This window comes from Erpetoichthys calabaricus, chromosome 16 (assembly GCF_900747795.2).
Source record: "Erpetoichthys calabaricus chromosome 16, fErpCal1.3, whole genome shotgun sequence".
In the NCBI taxonomy this organism is placed as follows: Eukaryota; Metazoa; Chordata; class Cladistia; order Polypteriformes; family Polypteridae; genus Erpetoichthys; species Erpetoichthys calabaricus.
In genome coordinates, this window is record NC_041409.2 from 101074589 (window position 1) to 101096825 (window position 22237).

Here is a 22237-nt window from a genome sequence, read left to right on the forward strand (position 1 = left end):
TGGGACCTCGTCATTGTAAACTGATTGTCCTCTTGCGTTCCATGATAAAGGCGCTATAACAACAGGTTTTTGTGATTGGCTGGCACTCCATACAGAGTTAGATCCTCTACATTATAAAATGCTCTTCATTATGCCTTTCCGTGAAAAGGCGCTATAATACAGTTTTAATGCCAGTTTTTGTGATAGAATGGCACTTGATTCAGTGTCAGATCCTCTTAACTGTAATGTGATTGTCCTTTTCCTTTTTGTGAAAGACTCTAAAAGACATCATTTTGAAGTTTTTGTGATGGACTGGCAGTCTATCTGGGGTTGCACACTCGTTATGCCATCCGGTGTTGGACATTCAAGATTATAAAGTGTTTATCTACTATTATGCTTGCTGTGAAAGGCGCTATAGCACTGTCAGGACAGGTCTTTGTCATGGACTGGCATCCCATCTGGCATTGGACGCTCTTCATCACAAAGTGATTATTCTCTTGCTATCTGTGAAAGGCACTATAACAAAGTTACTATCAGTTTTTGTAATAGATTGGGCATTCGGTTTGGTGTCAGATCCTCTTTAACTGTAAGGCGATTGTCCTTTCCTTTTTGTGAAAGACGCTATAAGACAGCAATTGGCAGTTTTTGTGATGGACTGGCACTCCATCTGGGGTTGCATCCTTGTTATTTTAAAGTGACTTTCGTTATGCCATCCGGTGCTGGATAGTCTGCTTATGAAGTGTTATCCTTATGCTTTCTGTCGAAAGGCGCTATAACACGGTCAGGAAAGGTCTTTGTCATGGACTGGCATCCCATCTGGCATTGGACCCCTTTCATCGTAAAGTGACTAACCTCTTGCTTTCTGTGAAAGCGCTACAACACCAATACTGACGTTTCTTTGTTTCTAATTTGACTGGCATTGGACCCTCCTCATTGTAAAGCGATTATCGTATTGATGTACAGTAATGTGAAAGGCGCTGTACACGCTATACACTAAACGCGCATCTCAGTGAGTGGACCGTCCAGCCGCACCTGATTGGGCAGGTTTCAGAAGCTGGGACCCCATTATGCAGGTGGAGGGGCTTTGACCGCCGGTGTATCGGGTGAACGCCCCCCCCTATACACCCCCCCCCCCCCCGCCAGCTTAGCAGCGCCCGTTACTTTCCGCCCGAGCAGTAGACATGACCGCCATTAGCTTGTCACCAGTTTAATGAGGGGCGCCTTTCGTTTTCATGTGTGGTGGAAGAAGCAGGCGACAGAAGGCTGCCCGAGCGGACGGATGCCAGGCTGCTTTTCTTTTTCATTTTATTTATTTCTTTATTAGATTCACACAGGTTAACCTATACGGACACTTTTACCTTGCTGTGAAAATTGTTTCCCATCGCTTCACTTTTGCTTTTTCCTTATAACGCAGGGCGCCGACTTCGACACACGTGTCCGTGTCCCCCTCTTTCACCTGTCTGTTGTATTCAAGCTGGGGTCTCTGCCGGGACTTTCTCTCCGTGTCACCGACACGCAGGTGATTCAGAGTGGGAGACACAGACGGAGGCTGAGGGCCCAGCGCGACCACCTTGCGCGGCTACTCTTCGGCGCCCCCCACCCCCCACCCCTCCCGTAATGCACTAGACGGGGTAATTGAGAAGAGGCGGGCTCAGCTCAGGATGTGAAAGCGCTTCCACGTCTCCGCCGTCTAGCGGCACGATCGTCGCACTTTCACTCCTCGCGCTCACTGCCCGCTTTTCGAGACCTCCATCGGCGCTTTTCTCTCTCTCTTTCTTTCTCTTTTTTCATCACAATTCTTTCCCCCTTCTCGACATTTTTTTTGCCTCTCCCAGATCGGGGAGGAGGAGGAGGAGGAGGAGGAGAGAGTGTGGGGGAGGCTTATTGTACTTGTGAGTGTGCGCGCGTGTGTATGTATGTGTGTATGCATGTGTGTGTGTGTGCGCGTGTGTGTGTGTGAGTGAGTGAGTGAATGAGTGAATGTGTGCGTCTCTCCTTTTTGTTATTGTTGTTATTCCTCTTTTTTTAACTACGTGAACTCTTCCGTGTCCTTGTGACTCTTCGGCTTTGTACTTTTTTTTTTTTTTGTGGAGAATTCTCATGAGTGTCCCACCGGTGATCCGTTCTCCGAGCCCCATCCCGGGGTCCCAAGGTATATCTTTTCAAATTCAGATCGGCTTGAGCCTTGGAGCCCGTCCTGCTCGACTCCAGTGACTTTAGCCTGGCACACGTCAGAGAGATGGCATGCTCCATCGTCGACCTCAAGGTAACGGAATAATTTCATTATGTCACACGTTGCTCGGGGAAGCTCTCGAAAGTGGGCATGTGCAGAGTGGGTAGCAAAGTTGGGTCCAAACTTTATGGCCGCTCCTCGTGTCCCGCGCGTGCTCTTTTTTTTATTTATTTTTTGAATTTAGGGGGCTTTGTCGCTTTTGCGCTCCGGAGATTCGGGCTCTGCCTTTTGAGAAGCATTTAGATGAATTAGGGAACCCGAGGTCCACAGCGGGCGTGCAGCAAGTGTCGGAGCGGAGGCAAACACCAGCGCCGGCGCTTAACTGTCACAGCTGTCACAATGTCACTCACTGGGCAGAGCGAGCGCGGTGCCCGAGGCGACTGATTAAAAGAAGGCGGCCGGCGTATTGATCCTTCACCCCAATCAATACCGCCATTGACCGGCCGGCGAACACACTGGAGTCCTGACTGGAAACAACACGGACAGCCGGGACAACAGTCGCAGGACAGGCATGTCATATAGCGCCTTTGGGCCACAGAGCGTTTAGTGCAAACAAAGAAAGCGGAACGCGTGAAAACGGCCGAGGCAGCAAAGCGGAAGCAAACGAGATAGCAAGGTCACCGAGGACGAGGCAAGAGATGGGCGACAACCGAGCGACAGCGACCAGCGACAGCAGGGAACTCATGAAGAGCGCTTAAGAGGGAAATACGGAAGGGGGGGGGGGGGGGGGCTACGGTGTGTGTGGTGTGATGTAGAAGGGAGATTTGACAGAGAAAAACTGAACACACAAACACGAAAATAAATAAAGAGATAACTTTTGGATTCGTCAGTGTGTGTGTGTGTGTGTGTGTGTGTGTGTGTTAGGGGGTCTTGAGGGTCAGTTGGATTTCAAAATACGACAAATAGAGTCCAGGCCTGCGATAATAAATAAATAATAATAATAATAAAAGTATCACCATCCAGGATAATGGTATGCATACTTCTGTACTGGTCCATTATTACAACCATAATAATAAATAACGGATTGTTTATTAATGCTCGCACTCGTCGTCTTAAATTACTATAATTTATAATAATGCGACTATTGCTGATAGTAATAATGGAATCGAAATGATTGTTTGTTATTTAAAACTAGCGCTATTGTGCAACGACAGTATATATTAAACAATTGTACTAACGTCTAGTAACAGAAAATAGCCCCAAATAATGATAATATAATTTTGAATATGAATGCTAATACTGATAGTATATGTAACCAGATAATAATAATAATAATATAATAATAATAATCAATAATAATAATAATAATAATGGCCTTTTATCAGCTGAGAGGGACTCCCAATCTCCCCAATAATAATAATAAATAATAATAATAATAATAATAATAAAATAATAATAATGACCCTTTGATTAACTGCCCTCTTGATACTACCTTTCCCTATGACCAATTTTGGACAGAATTGGCTTTGAAGTAAGTATAGCCCAATTAAATTGGATTAATAGAGGTTTGAAAAATATACAATAATAATAATAGCTAATACTACTACTAATGATAATGACTCAACAATTGATTAGCCTTCTGTGTAATGGCTGTTTGATGGTCTTGTGCCCAATCCTGCCAGGACAGGCTCCAGATTAAGGATAATCCAATTAAATTGTCATGTCTGAGAATAGTCTCTACAAAACTGAACAGAATTAGGCTGATTTGAAGGAAGTTAATAATAATAATAATAATAATAATAATAATAATAATAATAATAAGAAGAAGAAGAAGAAGAAGAAGAAGAATGGCCATGTAATCAGTTGGTGACCCTTCAATAGTTGGTTCTCACACCTAATGCACTCTTAGTCTCCACAAAACTGAACAGAATTAAGATTATTTGAAGGAAGTTAATAATAATAATAATAATAATAATAATAATAATAATAATAATAATAATAATAATAATAATAATAAAGGCCTTCTGACTGACTGGCCTCCTGTCTATGGTTGTTTCTTGCCTGGTGCCCAGTCCTGGCATAATAAACTCTGACATTGGATTAAGAATCTTTAGAATGTATTATTATTATTATTATTATTATTATTATTATTATTGATTGTCTGCATTGCCCAGATTTGCTTCATGGTACAAGGCAGGAAACAAACTTCACATGCAGTCCCACAACCTTAAAAGGGTGTTAATAATAACAGACAGTTTGTTAATAATGCTGCATATCTAATTAAAGACATACACTGTATATGTAAATATGAATATGGTATAACATAATATTGTCTTGAGCTTGAATCACAAGTCAGGGCTTGGAGCCTGTCCGGGAGGCAGTGTGTAGAAGTCAGGGAGCCCCCAGCTGTGAACAGGACCCCAGCCCTCTCGGAGGTCCCAGTGTCACCCACCCCTACAGCTCCACTACCAGTTCCCCTTGAGAGAGGTGATGATGATGATGATGATAGAAAGTGATGATGAATGTTCCTACAGTATAAATCTGAATGACTTTATCTTAACTTCTATTAATTATAATAATAATACACCGCGGATTGGTCCAGCAGATGGTTTCGTTGACCGTCTTCCATCTCCTATCTAATAACAAGCCCAGCTCTCCCAACCAATACGGGACGCCGGTCCAATCACTAATAGTAATAATAATGATAGCAGTCCTCGTCGTCACCGTCATCGCTGTCGTCACAAACGGTGGGCTCTCATGCTCAGGCTCAGCTGCACGCCTCACCATTGGTGGACCTGGCTCTTCTGCTTTAGATGATATTTGGATTTCTGCGCCTCTGGTGTTTTTGTTGGCAGATTTTTCGAAGCGACGCATATGTTCGTGGGGACTGCTGTGTGGGATTTGCTTAACTGTTAAATTGTCCTTTCTGTGCTTACAAGGCGCTTTAACTCACTGAGCAGTCCAGGAATGTCTCCTGGGTATGGTGGTGGTGGTCAGGCTCTGGCCCATCTAAGTGACCAATGCATTTGTTTGGTTTGACTCCAAGATGGGGGGTGGCGACAGTGAAGTCACTGGGTGACCATGTAAAAGTGGATCAAAGTGGAGGAGGTGCCATGGATGAGGGTTTTCTGATTGGCTGGCGAGTCAGGAATGCCATTATTACCAGCAGGGCAGGTGGCACACAAGTTTTTTTCCTTTGTCGTGAATCCAAATTATTAAGGTTGCCTGTTCCAATCTGTGAGTGAGTTGAGGATTGTTACTGAGATGGGTGCACAGTGGGCACGAGTGTCACCAACTGCATTGATACAGACGGAGCGTTAATGACTGGCACAGCTTTGCAGGGTGTTTGTGTAGGACGGTCATCTTATTACTAAGAAGGCTTGAAATGACCACTCAGTGCAAGTATGGCAGCTTACAGGACACACAGAGCCCAAACAAGTGGATGTGCTGAGCATTATAGCGCCTTACACAAATCTCCAAAAGCACAGCGGAGGGTGGTATGAATTGTTCTGCCAGTCTTCATGTTGGTTTAAACAGGGCTGAGTCCAGAGGAGTGCTTGGCTGTCTGGATGGGACAGGACAATCCGTGGGGTGCATTGCAGGAGGACAGCTGCTTATTGTCCCCAAGTTCTTTTAAAAGAAGGCTGCTACATATCTGAAGGCATCACTGATTGACCCCATTGTGTTTCCCCTGAGACCGCTGGCCTTCTGGGGGTCTGACTGAATGTACAGAATGCTTTTTGACATGAGGCTGACTTGTCAGCAGCAGCGAGCGGATGGCACCAGGCTGTGCTGGAGAGCTGGACGTGTTCAAGGGTGAGCGTGGCAAACCGGCAGCACACTTGAGTGTTTGGTCTGCGCTCAGTGCCAGCCTCGTCAGAGGGAGCAAAACAATGCCAGCTTGAGGGCTTTTAATTCTCACTGGTCACGCTATACATGAGCACTCAAAGAAAGGGACATGGCAAGCAAGCCTTTTGTGATATAGCGACTTTGAAGAGTTTGTGGGATGGCATGCCTCACTGAGCACCATGGGAAAGGCGCTATATAAATATCACATATTATTATTGTTACTATAACTGGACTGTCCCACACCTCAGATACTAACTGGTGTATGGGATGACGGTTCCAGCAGGTGGCGCCAGAGCACTCAATTACAGGGAAGACCACAGCATGAGAAGTCAACCTTAGTAGATTGGCACCAGACTGGCACTGCCAGGCAGACTCATTGAGATTGGTTTACACCAATTCCTAGTTGCTTTTCTCAAAGTGTACCACCTTCTCCTTTCATGTCTCCGATCCAATACAGCCCATATCTGTGGAGTGGCATTCAGTATAGCCCCCTCAGACCACTGGGATTATGGAGAGGGGTCTAGCTGTAGACCTCTGCAGTTCAGGAGCTCCGCTGAAGAGCCTTAGTGGATGCCTGTTTATGTCACTTGGCTTACTAGATGGTCACCATGATTTGAGTCAGGTAATTCGATCCTGCAACCTTAATGTTGAGCACACTGTACCTGGGAGTATCGCATATAATGCAAAGTGAGAGCTTCTCAACGGAGCAGAGCGCTGGGGGTCTACAGCTGGACCCTACTGGACATCTCTGAAATCACATGAGACAATAAATTACAGCTAAGGGATGAGACACTCAAAGACAAAATTACAAGAAACAGCGCCCCCAAGAGGCCTTCTGGGTACTGAAATGTTTGTGTTGTGACTGTTCCCCAGTCTGTACAGTATAGTGCCCCCCCCACCCACCCCAAAGGCTTTACAATGTTCCTCTCGTGGTCCTCTCCCTTCTTGTCACTGTCAGCACCACCATGAGTTTTTCAATGGCATCGCAATGTTCTTTCTGTTTTAGCTCTCCTACTATCTGTATCTTGTAGCGCCCCCAAAAGGTTGTCAAAGGCATTAACAGTTTTTTTTTTTATGGCGGTCCCCCTACTTGGCATTGAAATGTGAATGCTGCAGCTTTTACCTAGTCTAGCCCCCTTTAAGAGCCCCCATGAGTTTTTTCAATGGCTTCGCAGTGTTCTTCTTTTTATGTCTTGTATCTTTTAGCACTCCCTAGAGGTTTCCAAAGGCATTGCATTGTTGTTCTTGTGACTTTCATTGTACTTGTCATTTTTGGAGCCCCTGAGAGGTTTCTAAAGGCATTACAGATTTATACCTGTTTCCCCTTAACTTTACTTTTTGTGCCCCCAGAGGTTTCCAAATGTTGTTTCTCTCCCACCTTTCATCTTTTCAATGCCCCCAAGAGTCATTGTGATTTTCTTTGTATGGTCGTCTCAACTCACTGTACTTTTCTAGCACCCCAAGAGGTTGTTGCAGGCATTGCAACTGAGGCTAAGGATCTGTGCTGGTATCCAGAAGGTTGCCGGTTCGCATCCCCGTCACTGCCAAAAGAGATCCTACTCTGCTGGGCCCTTGAGCAAGACCCTTAACCTGTAATTGCTCCAGGGGTGCTGTACAATGGCTGACCCTGCGCTCTGACCCCAAGGGGTATGCGAAAATTAACAAATTCCTAATACAAGAAATTGTATAAGATGAAATAAAAGAACAAAAAGTTATTCTTCCTGCCTCCTCCACTGTGTTTTTCAGCGCCCCCCAGATGATTTCAAAGGTATTGCAATCGTCTTCTTGTGGCTCTCATTTTATTGCCACACTTTAGCGCCCACAAAGAGGGTCTTCAAAGGAAGTTAACTATCTGTGCTGCAGCTTTTCACCAATTTGGAGCTTTTAGCACCCCCAAGAGGTTATGAAAGGCAATACAAGTCTATACCTGCGTCCCCCAACTTTATCTTTCTGCATCCCCACGTGGTTATTCTACTTTTCTATACTATTTAGCACCCCCAGTGGTTTTCATAGTCATTGCAATAGCCTTTTTGTGGCTGTCTGTTTAGATAGATAGATAGATAGATAGATAGATAGATAGATAGATAGATAGATAGATAGATAGATAGATAGATAGATAGATAGATAGATAGATAGATTTTATCTGTGTGTGCTAGCGCCCCCCAGAGGTTTTTCAAAGAAATTTAATTTTGTTGTGTCTTTTCACTAATCTCTACCATTTAGCACCCCCATATGTTTTCAAAGGCTTTGCATTCATCTTCCAGTAACTGTCTTTTATCTGAACTCTTTAGCACCCCCAGAGGGCTCTCAAGGCCATTGCATTTGTCTTCTGGTGGCGGTCTTCTTATCTGCTTACTTTTATGCCCCGTGGCAGGTTTTCACAGGTATTTAAATGTCTGGACTGCAGCTTTGTTTGGCCAATCTGTAACTTTCAGTGCCCCCAAGAGGTTTTGAAGGGCATTGCAGTGTTCTTCCTTCCTTTCAGTGCCCCCAAGAGGCTGCCAAAAGTATTGCAAGTTTTTTTAGTTGTTTTTCTGAACTTTGTCTTTCTGCATCGCCACACGGTTCCTGTTCAATGTGATTTTTCAAATGGCTCCTTTCTTGTACTATTTAGCCCCCTCAAAGGTTTTCAAAAGCATTGCAATTGTTTTCTTGTGGCTCTCTGCACACTTTAGCGCCCCAAATGGTTTGCTCAGGTATTTAAGTTTGTTGCGGCTTATCACCGATCTGTAACTTCACTACCCCAAGAGGTTTCCAAAGGCATTGAAAAGTTCTACCTTCAGCTTTTTTTTTTTTGACCTTTAGCGCCCCCAAATGGTAATCAAAGGCATTGCGCATTTTTGGCAGATTTTCCCCCCAACTTTTTTCTTTCTGCATCCCCCCATGCCATTTCTGTACACCCCTGGAGATTTTCCAAAGGCTTTGCAATCATCGGTCTGTAGCTGTCTTTTATTTGTGTGCTTTGGCGCCCCCAGAGGTTTTTTCAAAGCCATTGCAATCGTCTTCTTGTGGCTGTCTACTTATCTGCTTGGCTTTAGCGCCCCCAAGACTTTTTCACAGGTATTTAATTGTGTTGCAGCTTTGGGCCAGACTGTAACTTTCAGCGCCTCCAAGAGGTTATAAAGGCATTGCATGTTCTTCCTTCAGCTTTTTCCATTCTTGAGTGTTTTAGCAGCCCCCCCGTCCCCCACTGAGGTGTTTGAAGGTATTTATAAGCGTTACAACCACTTTCAGCAGTTTGTAACCTCAGTCACCTTTTTGCAGCTGTACACTTCAGCGCCCCCAAAAGGTTTTCCAAGGCCATTGCGCTATACGTTTTCTGCTGGCCCCTCCCTCTCTCTGTCTCGGTAGTTTTTCCTTCTTTCCGCTCAGAGGTTTTCAGAGGGTTTCATTGTTTGTGTTGCGGCCTTTCGCCAGTCCTTACTCTTCAGTGCCCCCTAATGGTCATTGGGATTTTCTTCTTATGGCCGTCACACTCTATGCACTTTTCTAGCACCCCCAGAGGTTTACTGAGGTATTGCAGTCATCTTCTGTGTGGGGCCGCAATCTCTGCTGCTTTCAAAGACTCGAATCAAGTGTCCTTCTAGCAGTTTCTAGAGCTTTTGGTTCCAGAGCTAATTTGGGGGTGACAGTCTCAAAATCCAGAAGACTTCCGCCATCAGAACGCTTTATATTTTTGGTGCTTTTTTTGACCATTTCTATGTTGAAGTGGTGCAAGTCCCTTTAAGTGTATACTGTACTTTGATTTGGGGCTTTGAAGGGTGAAGAATGTAAAAGATTCACAAAACCCTGTGGATGAGGCATGCGAGGGTGGGCATTGGGTTGGTGGGCACCTTGCCATTCCCATCATGGTAGTGCTGATGCAACAAGTTGCAAATGGCCGCCTGGTATGAAATCCTCCATCTTGACTGGTAAGAGGGCAGAAAGAAAGTGGCCTTTGTAGAAGTAGTCCCTGAAGATGAAAACAGCGACAGAAGGTGGAGTACATCACCACTCACCCCCTCATGCCAGGGCATGCCATCTGCTCTGGCCTGTTTCCTCTGTAGGGTGCCAGGCCTGTCAGAGAGTATTAGTTTTCTGCATCTGAATTTTGGGCTTCATCCATGAAGGGGCAGTTTGCCTTCAAACAGTTTAATCCAAAGCAACCTACCAAGTGAAGTGACTCACTCGGGGTCTCTCAGGGGAACCAGCACAGAACCTGCAGCCTTGTTCAGGGGAGTGCAAGACCTCAGCCACTAGGAGGTGGTGACCCCGCCTGGCACCATGCCACACTAGGCACCCATAAGAGGCACCATGATAGCATCTCAGGTTACTTCCCCACCACTCCATTAACTGCATTTTCATATCGTTTATGAGAGTATCTCCATCTGAACAAAAATAAGCGAAAACGCAAGTGACGGAGACGTTCGCCATCGCTGGGAAAGCGCACATCGGCGAGACAATCCCTGAAGTGATGGCCAAAGCTGTAGCCACCGCTCGGGAGTTCCTGAACAATCCCAGAAATTACCACTAGAGGGGGATATCCCATCAAAAAACCCCGGCTAGTAACAACTGCGGGCCATATTGAATCTTATAAAAGAAAAGATTTAGTTCATAAAAAGTGTCACAGGAGGCTGGGGGTCAGACCCAGCCGGGACGCCTGGAAGGACTGGGTGGTGGTCTATACATCCCACAATGGCCACAGGCCATAATGGGGGCAACTGCCCTGGATGTTGAGGGGACTACGGTGAAACCCACTGGGGCCCGTGGCCACCGCCAGGGGGTGCTCCAAGCGTTATGGAGCCCAGGAGATGGACACTTCCGCCACACCTGGGAAGGTGGAGGAAGGACCTTCCAGGAACGGCCAGAGTGCTTCCGGGTGCAAGGGCAGCACTTCCGCCACACCAGGAAATGCTACCGGAAGAACGTCATCGAGCCCCTGGAGCACATCCGGGTGGAAATGAAAGGGCCGCCTTCCTACAATCAGGGAGCTGGAGTCGGGAGTGGGAGCAGGACGAAGCTCCCGTGAGGAGAGGAAAGGCGGCCCACAGACACTGGAAAAGAGGCCTGTGGAGGGTGATTGGTGCGGGGGCACTGTGTGCTGCGTGGGACTTATTGATTTAATAAACGTGTGTTTGGTAAAGTGTTGGTGTCTGTCTGTCTGTCTGTGCCGGGCTGGCTTTCACAAAGGTAAATAAAGAAAAAAAACTCAAAAGAGGGAGTTGCCTGAAAACCACCGGCGCTAACACAAGGCCCCCCATTCTGTGTTTATTGGCTGTTTGACATTTTCTGCTGCGTTTATGGATTTACAGTTGTGATTTAGGGACTTTGGTTTCCGTGGGTTACCTTTTTCAGGCAACTCAATTTTTCGCTTCTTTCTACTCTTTTGAGGTTTTGTCTGTTAATAAATCTTTTATTTTATAAAGATTTCTATGTGGTCCTCTGTGTTACTAGCCAGGGTTTTTTGATGGGATTTCCCCCTCTAGTGTGCATTTGTGGAACTGTTCGGGACTTATGGGCCCCATCTAGTGGACATTTTTGAGACTGTGACTACGGGTCCCCTTTAGCGGACATTTTTGGAGCTGTCCGGGACTTACGGGCCTTCTCTATTGGACATTTTTGGAACTGTGACTTACGAGTCTCCTTTAGTGGACATTTTTGGAAGTGTCAGGGACTGATATGCTTGGGAACTCTTGAGCGGCTCAATGTATATATGTTCAGAATTCATACTCAACTGTCCATATTATGTTTATTCATCATCGACCGGGATGAGAAACTATGGATTTAGAGTTGTGATTTAATGATGTTGGTTCCCGTGGGTTACCTTTTTCAGGCAACTCATTTTTCGCTTCTTTCTACTCTTTTGAGGTTTTGTTTACCTTGTCTGTTAATAAATCTTTTATTTTATAAAGATTCTATGTGATCCTCTGTGTTACTAGCCAGGGTTTTTTGATGGGATATCCCCCTCTAGTGGGCAATTGTGGAACTGTTTGGGACTTACGGCCCCCCTCTAGTGGACATTTTTTAAACTGTTCAGGTCTTATTGGCCCCCTCTAGTGGATATTTTTGGAACAGTGACTTACGGGTCTCCTATAGTGGACATTTTTAGAACTATTGAGTACTTGTGGGCCCCCTCTAGTGGACATTTTTGGAACTGTGACTTACGGGCCCCCTCTAGCTTACATTTGTGGAACTGTTTGGGACTTACGGGCCTACTCTACTGGACATTTCATGCTGAAGCAATAGGTGGGGTGAGGGGGGGTTCGGTCCCCCGTGAAGTTCCGTGTAATTTCGTTTTTGTGAAGTCTACTAAGGGGGTTGTTTTACGAGCTGCATTAGAAGGGATGGGAATTGAGGGGAACAGTGATATTTACTTTCTTGTACTGACAATCTTGAAATGTTGGCACTGTATTGTTTTTTGGTACTTTTTTCAGCACTGGTATACCCTTCTGGGTGGTGGGCAGCTATCGTGTATATCTTCACCTTGAGCTTGATTGGCGACTAGGATACCAGTGACTTAGCGTCATTTCAGGCATGCCGTGTTATCAGGGAGGGTGTTGCCCTCAGAACAGACGTGCCTATGAAATGGGTGACATCAATGTGTATGGCTGTGCCCATTTGTGTGCCGATCCCCATATCCTCCATCTCCCAGACGTTCTCCCATTGCATGATCCATTCCAGTTTGTGTTTGTTGGTTGTGTATTAAATTGACCAATGAGACACCAGTGGGTGTTGCCTTTAAGTACGGTTTGGTCAAATGAAGTATGAATGATGTGCAAACCAAAATAAATTTTAGGGTGCCAACTGGGTTGCCCCTTTAATAAATATAGATATATGCTCAGTGGCACAGAAACAAGTGAAAAAAAACACACGGCTGCAGCCCCTCTCTTGAGCGGTGAGGTCTGGGCTTGAGTGCCATCCTGACCGAATGAGACGCCACCTTCTGGGAGCTCGTCTGATTTTAGTCCTCCGACCAGAAGGGGTGCGCTCAGTTGCCTTTAGTGGGCATTTTTTTGGAGCTGTGGGAACAGAAAGAGAGAGGATACCATTAGCGACAGCGCCCCCTCTCGTCCAGGGGTGGTATTGCTGACCTCGGTTGAGAGCCCGGAAGGTGACCCTCTGACTCGCACATGTGACACCGGCTATGCAGATTCACGAAATGAACATACTGTAGCTTTGTCTGTATGTCCTGTCAAAGCCATGAAATCAAACTCCCGTCCTGTGTGTGTGTGTGTGTGTGTGTGATTCCCCCAAATGAAGGCTTGTCATTCGTGTCGATTTTTGTCTCCTCAGAAATCAAAGCCTGGGGGTGGAGCCTCAGCACAGTTGTCACGGCGCTGCTGCCTTTTGATTGGTTACCGAGCAGAGTAGAGGAGGGCAGCGGGACTCCGCCTACCAAACCTGACGGCCGTCTCTGCGCGTGCGGATTTGAGTTTTGAAAAGCGTTTAGCGCGGCGCCGGCCCAGTTAGTGGTCACGGATTTTCGTTTTTGATGACTTTGTTAAGCAGCAGCACGAGTGGTGGACACTATTCCTGTGTCTGAAAAGGAAACTTCGGCGTCAATCAATCTTTATTTTACAAAATCGCCTTTCTTCAATCAGTTAGTCTCAGTTTAGATTTACTTTTGCTGCAGATGTCACTGAACCAATGAATCTGTCCAGTGCCTCAGGTGGATACAAGTAAGTGCCGGCGCTCTCCGCGTTCTTCAACTTCTTCGTTCTTCTCCTGCTGTGGAATTTTACCCGATTCTGTGGGGCAAGCTTTCTCACGACCTGATCTTACTCATTTTAGTGTCTTCATGACCCAGCTGATGATGATCGCCATGACGATCGAGGAGTGATTGGTGGGGGGGGGAGAGGGCACCTTGGAGTATCGCCGCTGATGTCCTAGTGGGGCAATGCCAGTTGCTCATGGCAACCCATCGTGCAAACCGAACACATTCCCTGTAAATACAATCAAGTGAAGACCCCACGGGACCCAACGAGGGTAACCTGTGACCCGTAGTTTAAGAATCTGCACCTTGGAGTTTCAGTCGGGATGATATTCAGACATTAGATCAGAGATCCCGACGGGGGCCCCCTCATGATGAGATACGTCCATTACAACCATTAACTTCATTCACGGAGAAAGACGGAAAGCTGCCACCGCTCCACACTGTTGTGTGACCAGCCCCCATCAAGCCCCCAATCCCTCCTTGTTTTATACCAGCTGGTCCAATCCACCATTGGTGTAGCTCATAAATGTAAGTGTGGAAGCATCACCTCGTTGAAATTGACCCAACAGAATGGAACGGCCAGACTTTAACATCGCTCTGGAATCGGCCGTTTCAAGGTGTCTGTCTGTGCTCTAGTAACAAAGATTGCATTTTTCATTCCAACAGATGGCACCTACAATTGACCCTATCTATAATAACATGCTAAGGTCCCTGTGGGTGTATCCAGTCACTCGGAGCACTCTGATTGGTCAGTTTGGCTTTGATGACGCGATCAAAGGAGGAAGTGCGAGTGGGAGACACGCCAGGAGATGTAAACGCATAGGGAGCACACTGAGAGTCGCCTTCAAAGATGGGAAGTGTAAAAGTGGGCAGAAGGTGTGCAAGGGGTCTGAGAAGCAGCCTGGAGAGGGGAAGCGCCAGCCAAGAGAGGTTCAGACCCCACAAAGATGTCGATGAAAGGTGCTGATATATGTGGGGGGGGGGGGGGGGGGGGGGGGGGCAAGAGATTCACTCTATGGGTAACACAGCTAGTTGACCTAATGAAAGAAATTGTGAATGGAATTAAATAGGAAATTAAAAAGGCAGATGGGGGAAGAACCAATCCCTTTGCAGCCCACTGACAGCCATACAGTAGCTGATGGTCTGACTGCCGGGGTCTCACCTTTGGGTCCTGCGGGGTCCTCTTCATATTTACTGATGGAATTTGTTCTTAATTTACATGATTTATTCCTGCTCTCGTTTTGTTGTGTTCAAGAGGGCAGATCACCACAATGTTTAGTGGGCTCAGATTAGATCGTGGTATTATTTCCTCTATCGGCCATTTATACTTCTGTTTTGTTTCTTAAGTTATTGTGACTCACTTATATGGCATACTTTCAATTGCAGTGCTAATGTCTGCAATATGCCCCCTATTGGGATAAAAAAGCAATGCATTTCATTAGCACATTTATTATAAACTACTGTGCATTCCAACAGATGGCGCATTGCAAGCATTGAGCGGCTTATTTTATAAGGGTAGCTTCTTTCATTAATTCATCAGTTTCACTCCCCATCTGCTTTACCTGGCGAGGGTGGCATTATTTTTTACTCAATCCGTATTTTATTTAGCCCCCATTCTTAATCAATTAGTGAGTCATATACACCTTAGCCAATCAGCATCTCCATTCCCAAAGCCTCTCAAGTCCTCCTCTGCCCACCAATGTGGTATCGTGGTCTGCACCCCCTACCTCGATCCCGACATCTTTGAATCTTTGTGTGACGGCGCCCCCCACAGGTCATTCATGGGATATCTCCATTAAATTAGAACACAAGGGTGCCGGAGGTGGGGAGACAACATGCCCTCTAGAGTTTAAATGGGGAAAGCATCATAGAGCAGGCCCAAAAAAGTGAATGACACCATATGTGGGGATGTCCTGTGGTTATTTTTGTCATTTCTTGTTGAGGTTCTCTAAGTGACTGTACTGCCTTATGGGAGCTGAACAATTTGTCCCCAGTGATTGTTTTTATAACTCAACGGAGTAAACGGGGCCTCAGAAACCTGCAGGGAGAAGTGGCCAACTGCAGAGAAAAACCTGCGTCTCCTGATGGCAGAATCACAGCTGCAAGAATAAGAATCAAGGACGCGCTGTGGAGGCTTCTTTATGTGCTCACGTATTATGTAATGAGGAGCCGATGCTGAAGGATTCACTGTTGGAATGACATGCGTTATATAAAGCCAATTGAAGCCGTCACAGTAACCAACACGGGAGGTCAAGTTCACATCTGTGTGCTGCGTATCTGTTATATAGTGCCTTTCACATCAAGCTGTCTCTCTACATACTAGCCCGATGTCTTCAAACGAGATACAACTGGTTACCAGTCTTGGTGTACAGGCAGGTGAAGTGACTTGTTGAGGGTCACAGAGTGTCAGTAGTGGGAGTTGAACCCACAACCTCAGGGTCTGAAGTCCAGAGACTTAAATGTATGGTGGCTCTGAGGCTGAGGACCTGCGCTGCTATCTGGAAGATCACCACTTCAAATTTTGTTACTCACAAAGGGGATCCTACTCTGTTGGGAGCCTCGAGTAAGACTCTTATCCAGAAAACTGCCCCTGGGGTGCTGAGCAATGGCCGACCCTGCGCTCTGAGCCACAAAAGTCACATGACAAGACAGTCTCTTCTTGGGGACTGATAAAGTATATCAAAAACGATATTATGTAGCACCTTTCTTATCACTCTGTCTACAATTTGGTCTCATATGTAGTGATATAGCGCCTTTCACATTCAGGTATCTTTTTGTCTACCTGTTATATAGTGCCTTTCATATCCATCCATCTATCTGTCCATTATATTGTGTTTTCATATCATCAACTTGTCTCCCTATTATACAGTGCATTTCATACCTAGCTACCTATCTGTTGTATAGTGCCTTTCACGTCCATCTATCTATATATGATATAGTGCTGTTCATATCTAGCTATCAGTCTTTCATAAAGTGCCTTTTCAATCTCCCAAACTATAATTTGGTGATATAGTGCCTTTCACTTCCATCATTTGTGTAGTGATAGAGCCCCTTTCATTTTCCATTTATATACCTTTCTGTCTACTTATTTTATAGCGCCTTTCATATCCATCTGTATGTGGGTGTAATTTGGTGATACAGCATCTATCTATCTATCCATTGTAAAAAGAATACACACGACAAAGAGAAAGATCTGGGGGTCCACCCCATAGATAAGAAAATAGGTTTCAATATTGTCATTGACTTGAAGTGGTAAAAGTACCAGTCCCCGGTCCTCCATTTTGGCAGTTCTTGCATGCACTTGTGCCTTGGATTCCGCAAGCCTTATTTGAATCTCCCCCAATTCTATTTTCAGACATTGTAGTTCTGTAGCCATGTTGGTGAGGACACTGTTGAGGTCTTGTTCTTCAGAGATTGTGAACAAATCCTGCTGACTACGCCACTGTGAAAAGAACACACACGACAAAGTGAAAGGTTTGGGGATCCACCCTGTATAGTTGAAAATGGTTGGTTAGGTTGATCTTTACAGACGTGAGCTCAAAAGAGAACTGAGGGGAGAACAAAATGGCTGCATATATATTCGGTAGACAGGAAGTGATGTAATGGGAGAAGGGTGTTCTGGGAGCCGGAAATGACGTCAGAAGGAGGTGGGATCTTGAGAACTGGAAGAGGAAGTGATGTTGGCTGTTTTCTGAGGATTAGAAGTGACATTAGACTTAGGGTTCATCAGCTGGTCTGCAGGGAAAGAGAAGGAGTTAGAGGGCAACGCCAACCCCTGGTCTGGTGGGAACAAACACTTATTTGAGCCCATAAAACTGTCTCCCAAGTGCATGTGTGTATCACTATCTATCTATCTATCTATCTATCTATCTATCTATCTATCTATCTATCTATCTATCTATCTATCTATCTATCTATCTATCTATCTATCTATCTATCTATCTGTTATGTAGTGATATAGTGCCTTTCACATGTGCTGATCTCTAATAAAGTGTTTTTCATATCTAATAATCTCTATTTTCATGAAGTAAAGGCTCCCGCTGTCTCATAGAGACAGATCCCCAGAAGAGCGTCATCTTGCACAGACTCCATAATAAATGAGTGTCACGATGCTGGGGCTGCTGTCCCCAAGGCTGAGCTCCTACTCAGGTCACGCTGTGTGAAGTTGAGCCCCTCGTGGTGGTTTCTCAAATTTTTTTATGGCTTTTATGGTCCGCCTTTTCAGACGCCACGTGGAGGATTTCCAGCTTCAGCTGCCTGTGGTTATCCTGGCCATGAAGGCTCGCTTGCCCAGTGGCACTGAGACTCGGTGGGCCAGTATGTTTACTGCTCCATGCAGGTCATGACGTGTCACAAGTGTCCCATATAAGTGACTGTGGTGTGCCCTGTGGGCATTGCTTTGTTCCTGTGCTGCCAGATTAGGCCCTGCATGTTTCAAATGACCAGCTGACTATTTATGTTGGACACGTCTGCTGCTCTCGGTGACTCCTGGCAGGAGGTCCGTTTGCCTGTCTGTGCGCACACCCGCCAGGCTCCTAATGGCTCCAGGTGAGCGGTCTTTGCTTTCAGGGTTGGCCATCAGCGTCCAGCCAGAGCTGCTGTAGTGGCGTGTAGAGGCAGGTGTAGGGAGTGTGGGTGAGGATGGAGGGGTTGGGGTCTGCTCGTCACGTGTGTGTGTGTGCGTGTGTGTGTGTGGTGCAGAGAGAGAAGGAGAAAGCCAATGAACTTTTTAGTGTGCTTGTTGCTAATGTTGCTCATCTGAAGCTTAATTATGTTTGGAAGCCCATTAATCAAATTTACTCACCAGTCGTGTCCTGCCCGTTGACGGTGCTAATTGTACCCTCGAGTATCTAAAATCCCTGCTTTTGCTATAATTGATATTTGGTGCGCCGTGTAATGGTGACTGCCTTTCCTTAATCGTTGTAATTAATTACGGGGGTATTATGTGACACATTAGTGTGGGCCCTGAAATTCATCAACTTTGGTTTTGATGAAGCGGAGCGGGCGACTCGTGACGGGGCAGGCGGGCCGACTCAGTGGAACTCGGGGCCGCAGGTGACAAGTCATCACGAGGTGAAGTCGCACTCGTGTTACGTGTGTTTTTATATTCACATCCATAATTCACATGCAGAGTCCACACATCTGGGGGACCAGAGAGCTGGATCAGTGAGGGGCCTGCAGTGACCACCGCAGATCTTACATTATAAACTGCTCACTTGGAGAACACATCAGATCTCAATGGGGAAACAAATCCTGCAATGGACTGACATGATGATGTGTGAGGAATGACAGGATGGCAATGAAACTGATCAACCGACAGAGGTACACCCCGAAAATCAAAGGGAAAACTTGATGCAGTGACAAGCAGGCGGGCGAGTCCGTTTGGCCGAAATGTCATTGCAGTTGTTCGTATGGCCGCCCCCCACGTGCTCGCCTCGCTTGTCTAAGTGACTTTCTCTCTTTTCTCACCGATTTCACTTTGGTGTCAGAGTCGCTTTCTTTGAGCTTCATGCTGTAGCCTCGCACTTCCGGGCCGGACAGACAGACCGGCACACACACTTCCACGTGTAGACATTTATATATAAGATTATATTAGCGAAACACATGGACCCATGGTCCTAAAATAAAAGGCAAATAATAAGCTAGTTAAAAATAAGGAGCTGTTAGTTCTTCTGTTTTTTAATAAGGTAGATCTATCGGTTTCTCCAGAAGTTGTTATTTATTTCATTACTTATGGTTGGATGTTTCACTTATTTCATGATTTTCGTGTTTGTCGACAAGCACGACCCTCTTGTTCTCGTTTTTCTATTCTGTATCCTGGACTTGATCTTGCTCACCTGTGGCCCACTGTGTTTGCAGGCTGCTCTGGTGGTCCACATGCTGGACTACTTTTTGCTCGTCGATGTCCTTCAGTTTCTTTTTTTTTTTTGTTTCCTGTACTTCCTCATTTAAGCACCTTGTGCGATTTGCTTGATGTGCAGCAGATGTGACTGCTCCTCCTCCTCTGCTTCCTCTTCTTCCTGACATTCTGGTGGTTAGCAGTTAGTTTTGTGATCACTTTGCTGTACTTTATGTACATTTAATAAAGTCCGATGTTCATTGATCAATAAATACAATGCATTTCAAAACAGGATGTTGGTTTTGTAAGCCCGTTGTTTTAAGGAATGGGTTGTGTGTCACAACTAAAGACGAGATGTAAAGCCTGGTAGACTCACACACATCAGAAGTCACACTTCATTATGAACTCTGAAAGCCTATTTGAATCTCACCTGCATTTCTCCGTCTTTCTCGTTTTTACATTCTGTATGCTGTGCTTGACGCTCGGCAGATGTCGTTGCTCTTCTTCTTCTTCTTCTCTCTATGGTGTTCCTCATCACGCCACTGGCCTCTGAGGTTTACTTGGTGTGGAGCAGATGTCACTGCTCTTCTTTTGCTTTCTATCATATCACTTGTTTTTGAGATTATTTTGCAGTGATAAACACACAAACACGTGTCACTTTGCTAAGGTTGCTGCCACTTTCTGGAACATAACGGGATCATAAGCTTTCGATTAAGACCACGATGAAGGTTCTGGTGGCTTGTGAGTAATCATGTGACAGACAGACCTTAGGATTTTATTATATATGATGGTTATATGAGGTTACATTGGATCACATGATGCTCCATATTGGGGGGGGGGGGGGGGTGTGAGGGTCCTACATTTTATATGATAGAGACCACCCTTTAATGACTTTTGGAGCTGTTCTTGAAACCCTTATTTGAAGGAATTCCATTAATATTAAGACTCAGTGTTTTGTTACGGTGGACCAGGGCTTTCTACGGCTGTCCTCTCCCTTTTTGATGGGCTCCTTTTTGGCGTGCAGACTGTTCGTTACGTTTTCATGAGAATTCCTAAACTGTTATTAAGATAGTAGACCTCTGAATTGGGAGTTTTATTACATGAAAACCTCAGTACTGACCTTTGATTTCATTCACAAGGGGTCTTGAAGAGGTTCAGTAATCCCTCAGTGCCATTTTGTTTGCCTCCATTTTGTGCAGGTGTCTTGTATCAGTTGCTATGGGATTGATGTGGGGGGTCGGGGGTCCGAGGTTATACTGCAGGTGTCGTTAGTGGCTGTGGGTATAAAGGTCAGAGTTACACTTAGGGTTAAGGTTCACATCCCTGGTTTATGTGTCAGAAGCGGCACCAAAACGGCTGTGGTCAGTATCAGTGTAATTGTTACTTTACTCTGATTCTCTGATTGTTACTGATTCTTTTGAAAGTTCAGCTGTGGATCATTCATCGTTAAATAAGTTGTGCCTGTAATCGAGGTTGGAACATTAAAACATTAGAACATTAGAACAATCTGGACGAGAACAGGCCGACTAGCCCAACAAAGCTTGCCAGTCCTGTCCACTTAACTCTTCTAAAATAACATCAAGTGGAGTTTTAAAAGTCCCTAAAGTCCTCCTGTCCGCCACACTACTTGGTCACTTACTCCACGTGTCTGTGGTTATCGGTGTGAAGAAACACTTCCTAAAGTTTGTGCAAAATATACCCTTAACAAGTTTCCAACGGTGTCCTCGTGTTCCTGATGAACTCATTTTAAAGTCACCGTCTCAACCCACTGGACTAATTCCCTTCATCATTTTAAACACTTTAGTTAGGTCTTCTCTTCATCTTTTAAAGGCTTTCATCCTTCCTCATCACTCACCCCCTGTAGCTGTGGATTCAGCCTCGTCGCTCTTCTCTGCACCTTTTCTAGTGCTGTTATGTCCTTTTTAGCGCAAATGTTACTTTCATTTGTTTCACGCTTTCTTCTCTACTCTTGTGCTGTGTTCCACATGTTTTATGGGTGAAAACACAAACAAAGGAACTGCCCCCCTGCCCCATGACTCCTGAGGGTCTCCCACAGTTCCTGGTGGTTCGTTTTGAGTGTGTTTGGACGCGGTGAGTTACTGTGACTTTCTGTGCTTCTTGTGATTTGGATTTTTGAACTTCACGCTCTGTTTTTTGGACTACGCCTGGGATTTTTTTGTTCATTACTGTTTAGGCAACTCCCTGATGTCTTTGTGCTCCACGGAGCTTCATGTCATGCCAGGGTGTTTTCATTAAGGATAAACCTTTTTGTTTTATAAAGATTGTATTGTTATTTCCGACCATGCCCCTCTGATCTTGGAGCTAAAATCATTATGACCCACATACTCATCTTGCAAATGGTATCTTAACTCACTTCTGTTAGCAGACGAGAACTGTACAGAATTTATATCCGAACAAATCAGCTTTTTTCTAGAGACAAATACATCCTCAGAGGTCTCTGCAGGAACACTCTGGGAAACCCTGAAGGCCTTCTTAAGAGGACAGATTATTTCATATCTTTCCCACAGAAATAAATTTGAAACCAAGAAGGTATCGGAGCTAACCAACAAAATTACTAGAATAGAGCAAGAACATGCCAGGTGTCCAAGTGAGGCTCTTCATAGGAAAAGGCAGGCTCTGCATTCAGAGCTCAACCTCTTAACAACTAACAACTGAACAACTCATTTCTAAATCAAGACATCAT

The 22237-nt window shown here is 45.4% G+C and overlaps 1 protein-coding gene across 1 annotated transcript in view; it reads left to right on the plus strand.

Moving 5' to 3' along the window:
• The first annotated feature begins 1931 nt into the window (after nucleotides 1–1931).
• Nucleotides 1932–22237, plus strand: part of prkd1 (protein kinase D1) — a 242012-nt gene continuing 221706 nt past the window's right edge. Inside the window, exon 1 of the mRNA XM_051919991.1 lies at nucleotides 1932–2245. Within this exon, the coding sequence (XP_051775951.1) occupies nucleotides 2219–2245 (27 nt within the window). The 5' untranslated portion in view covers nucleotides 1932–2218. The remainder of the gene's footprint in view (nucleotides 2246–22237) is intronic.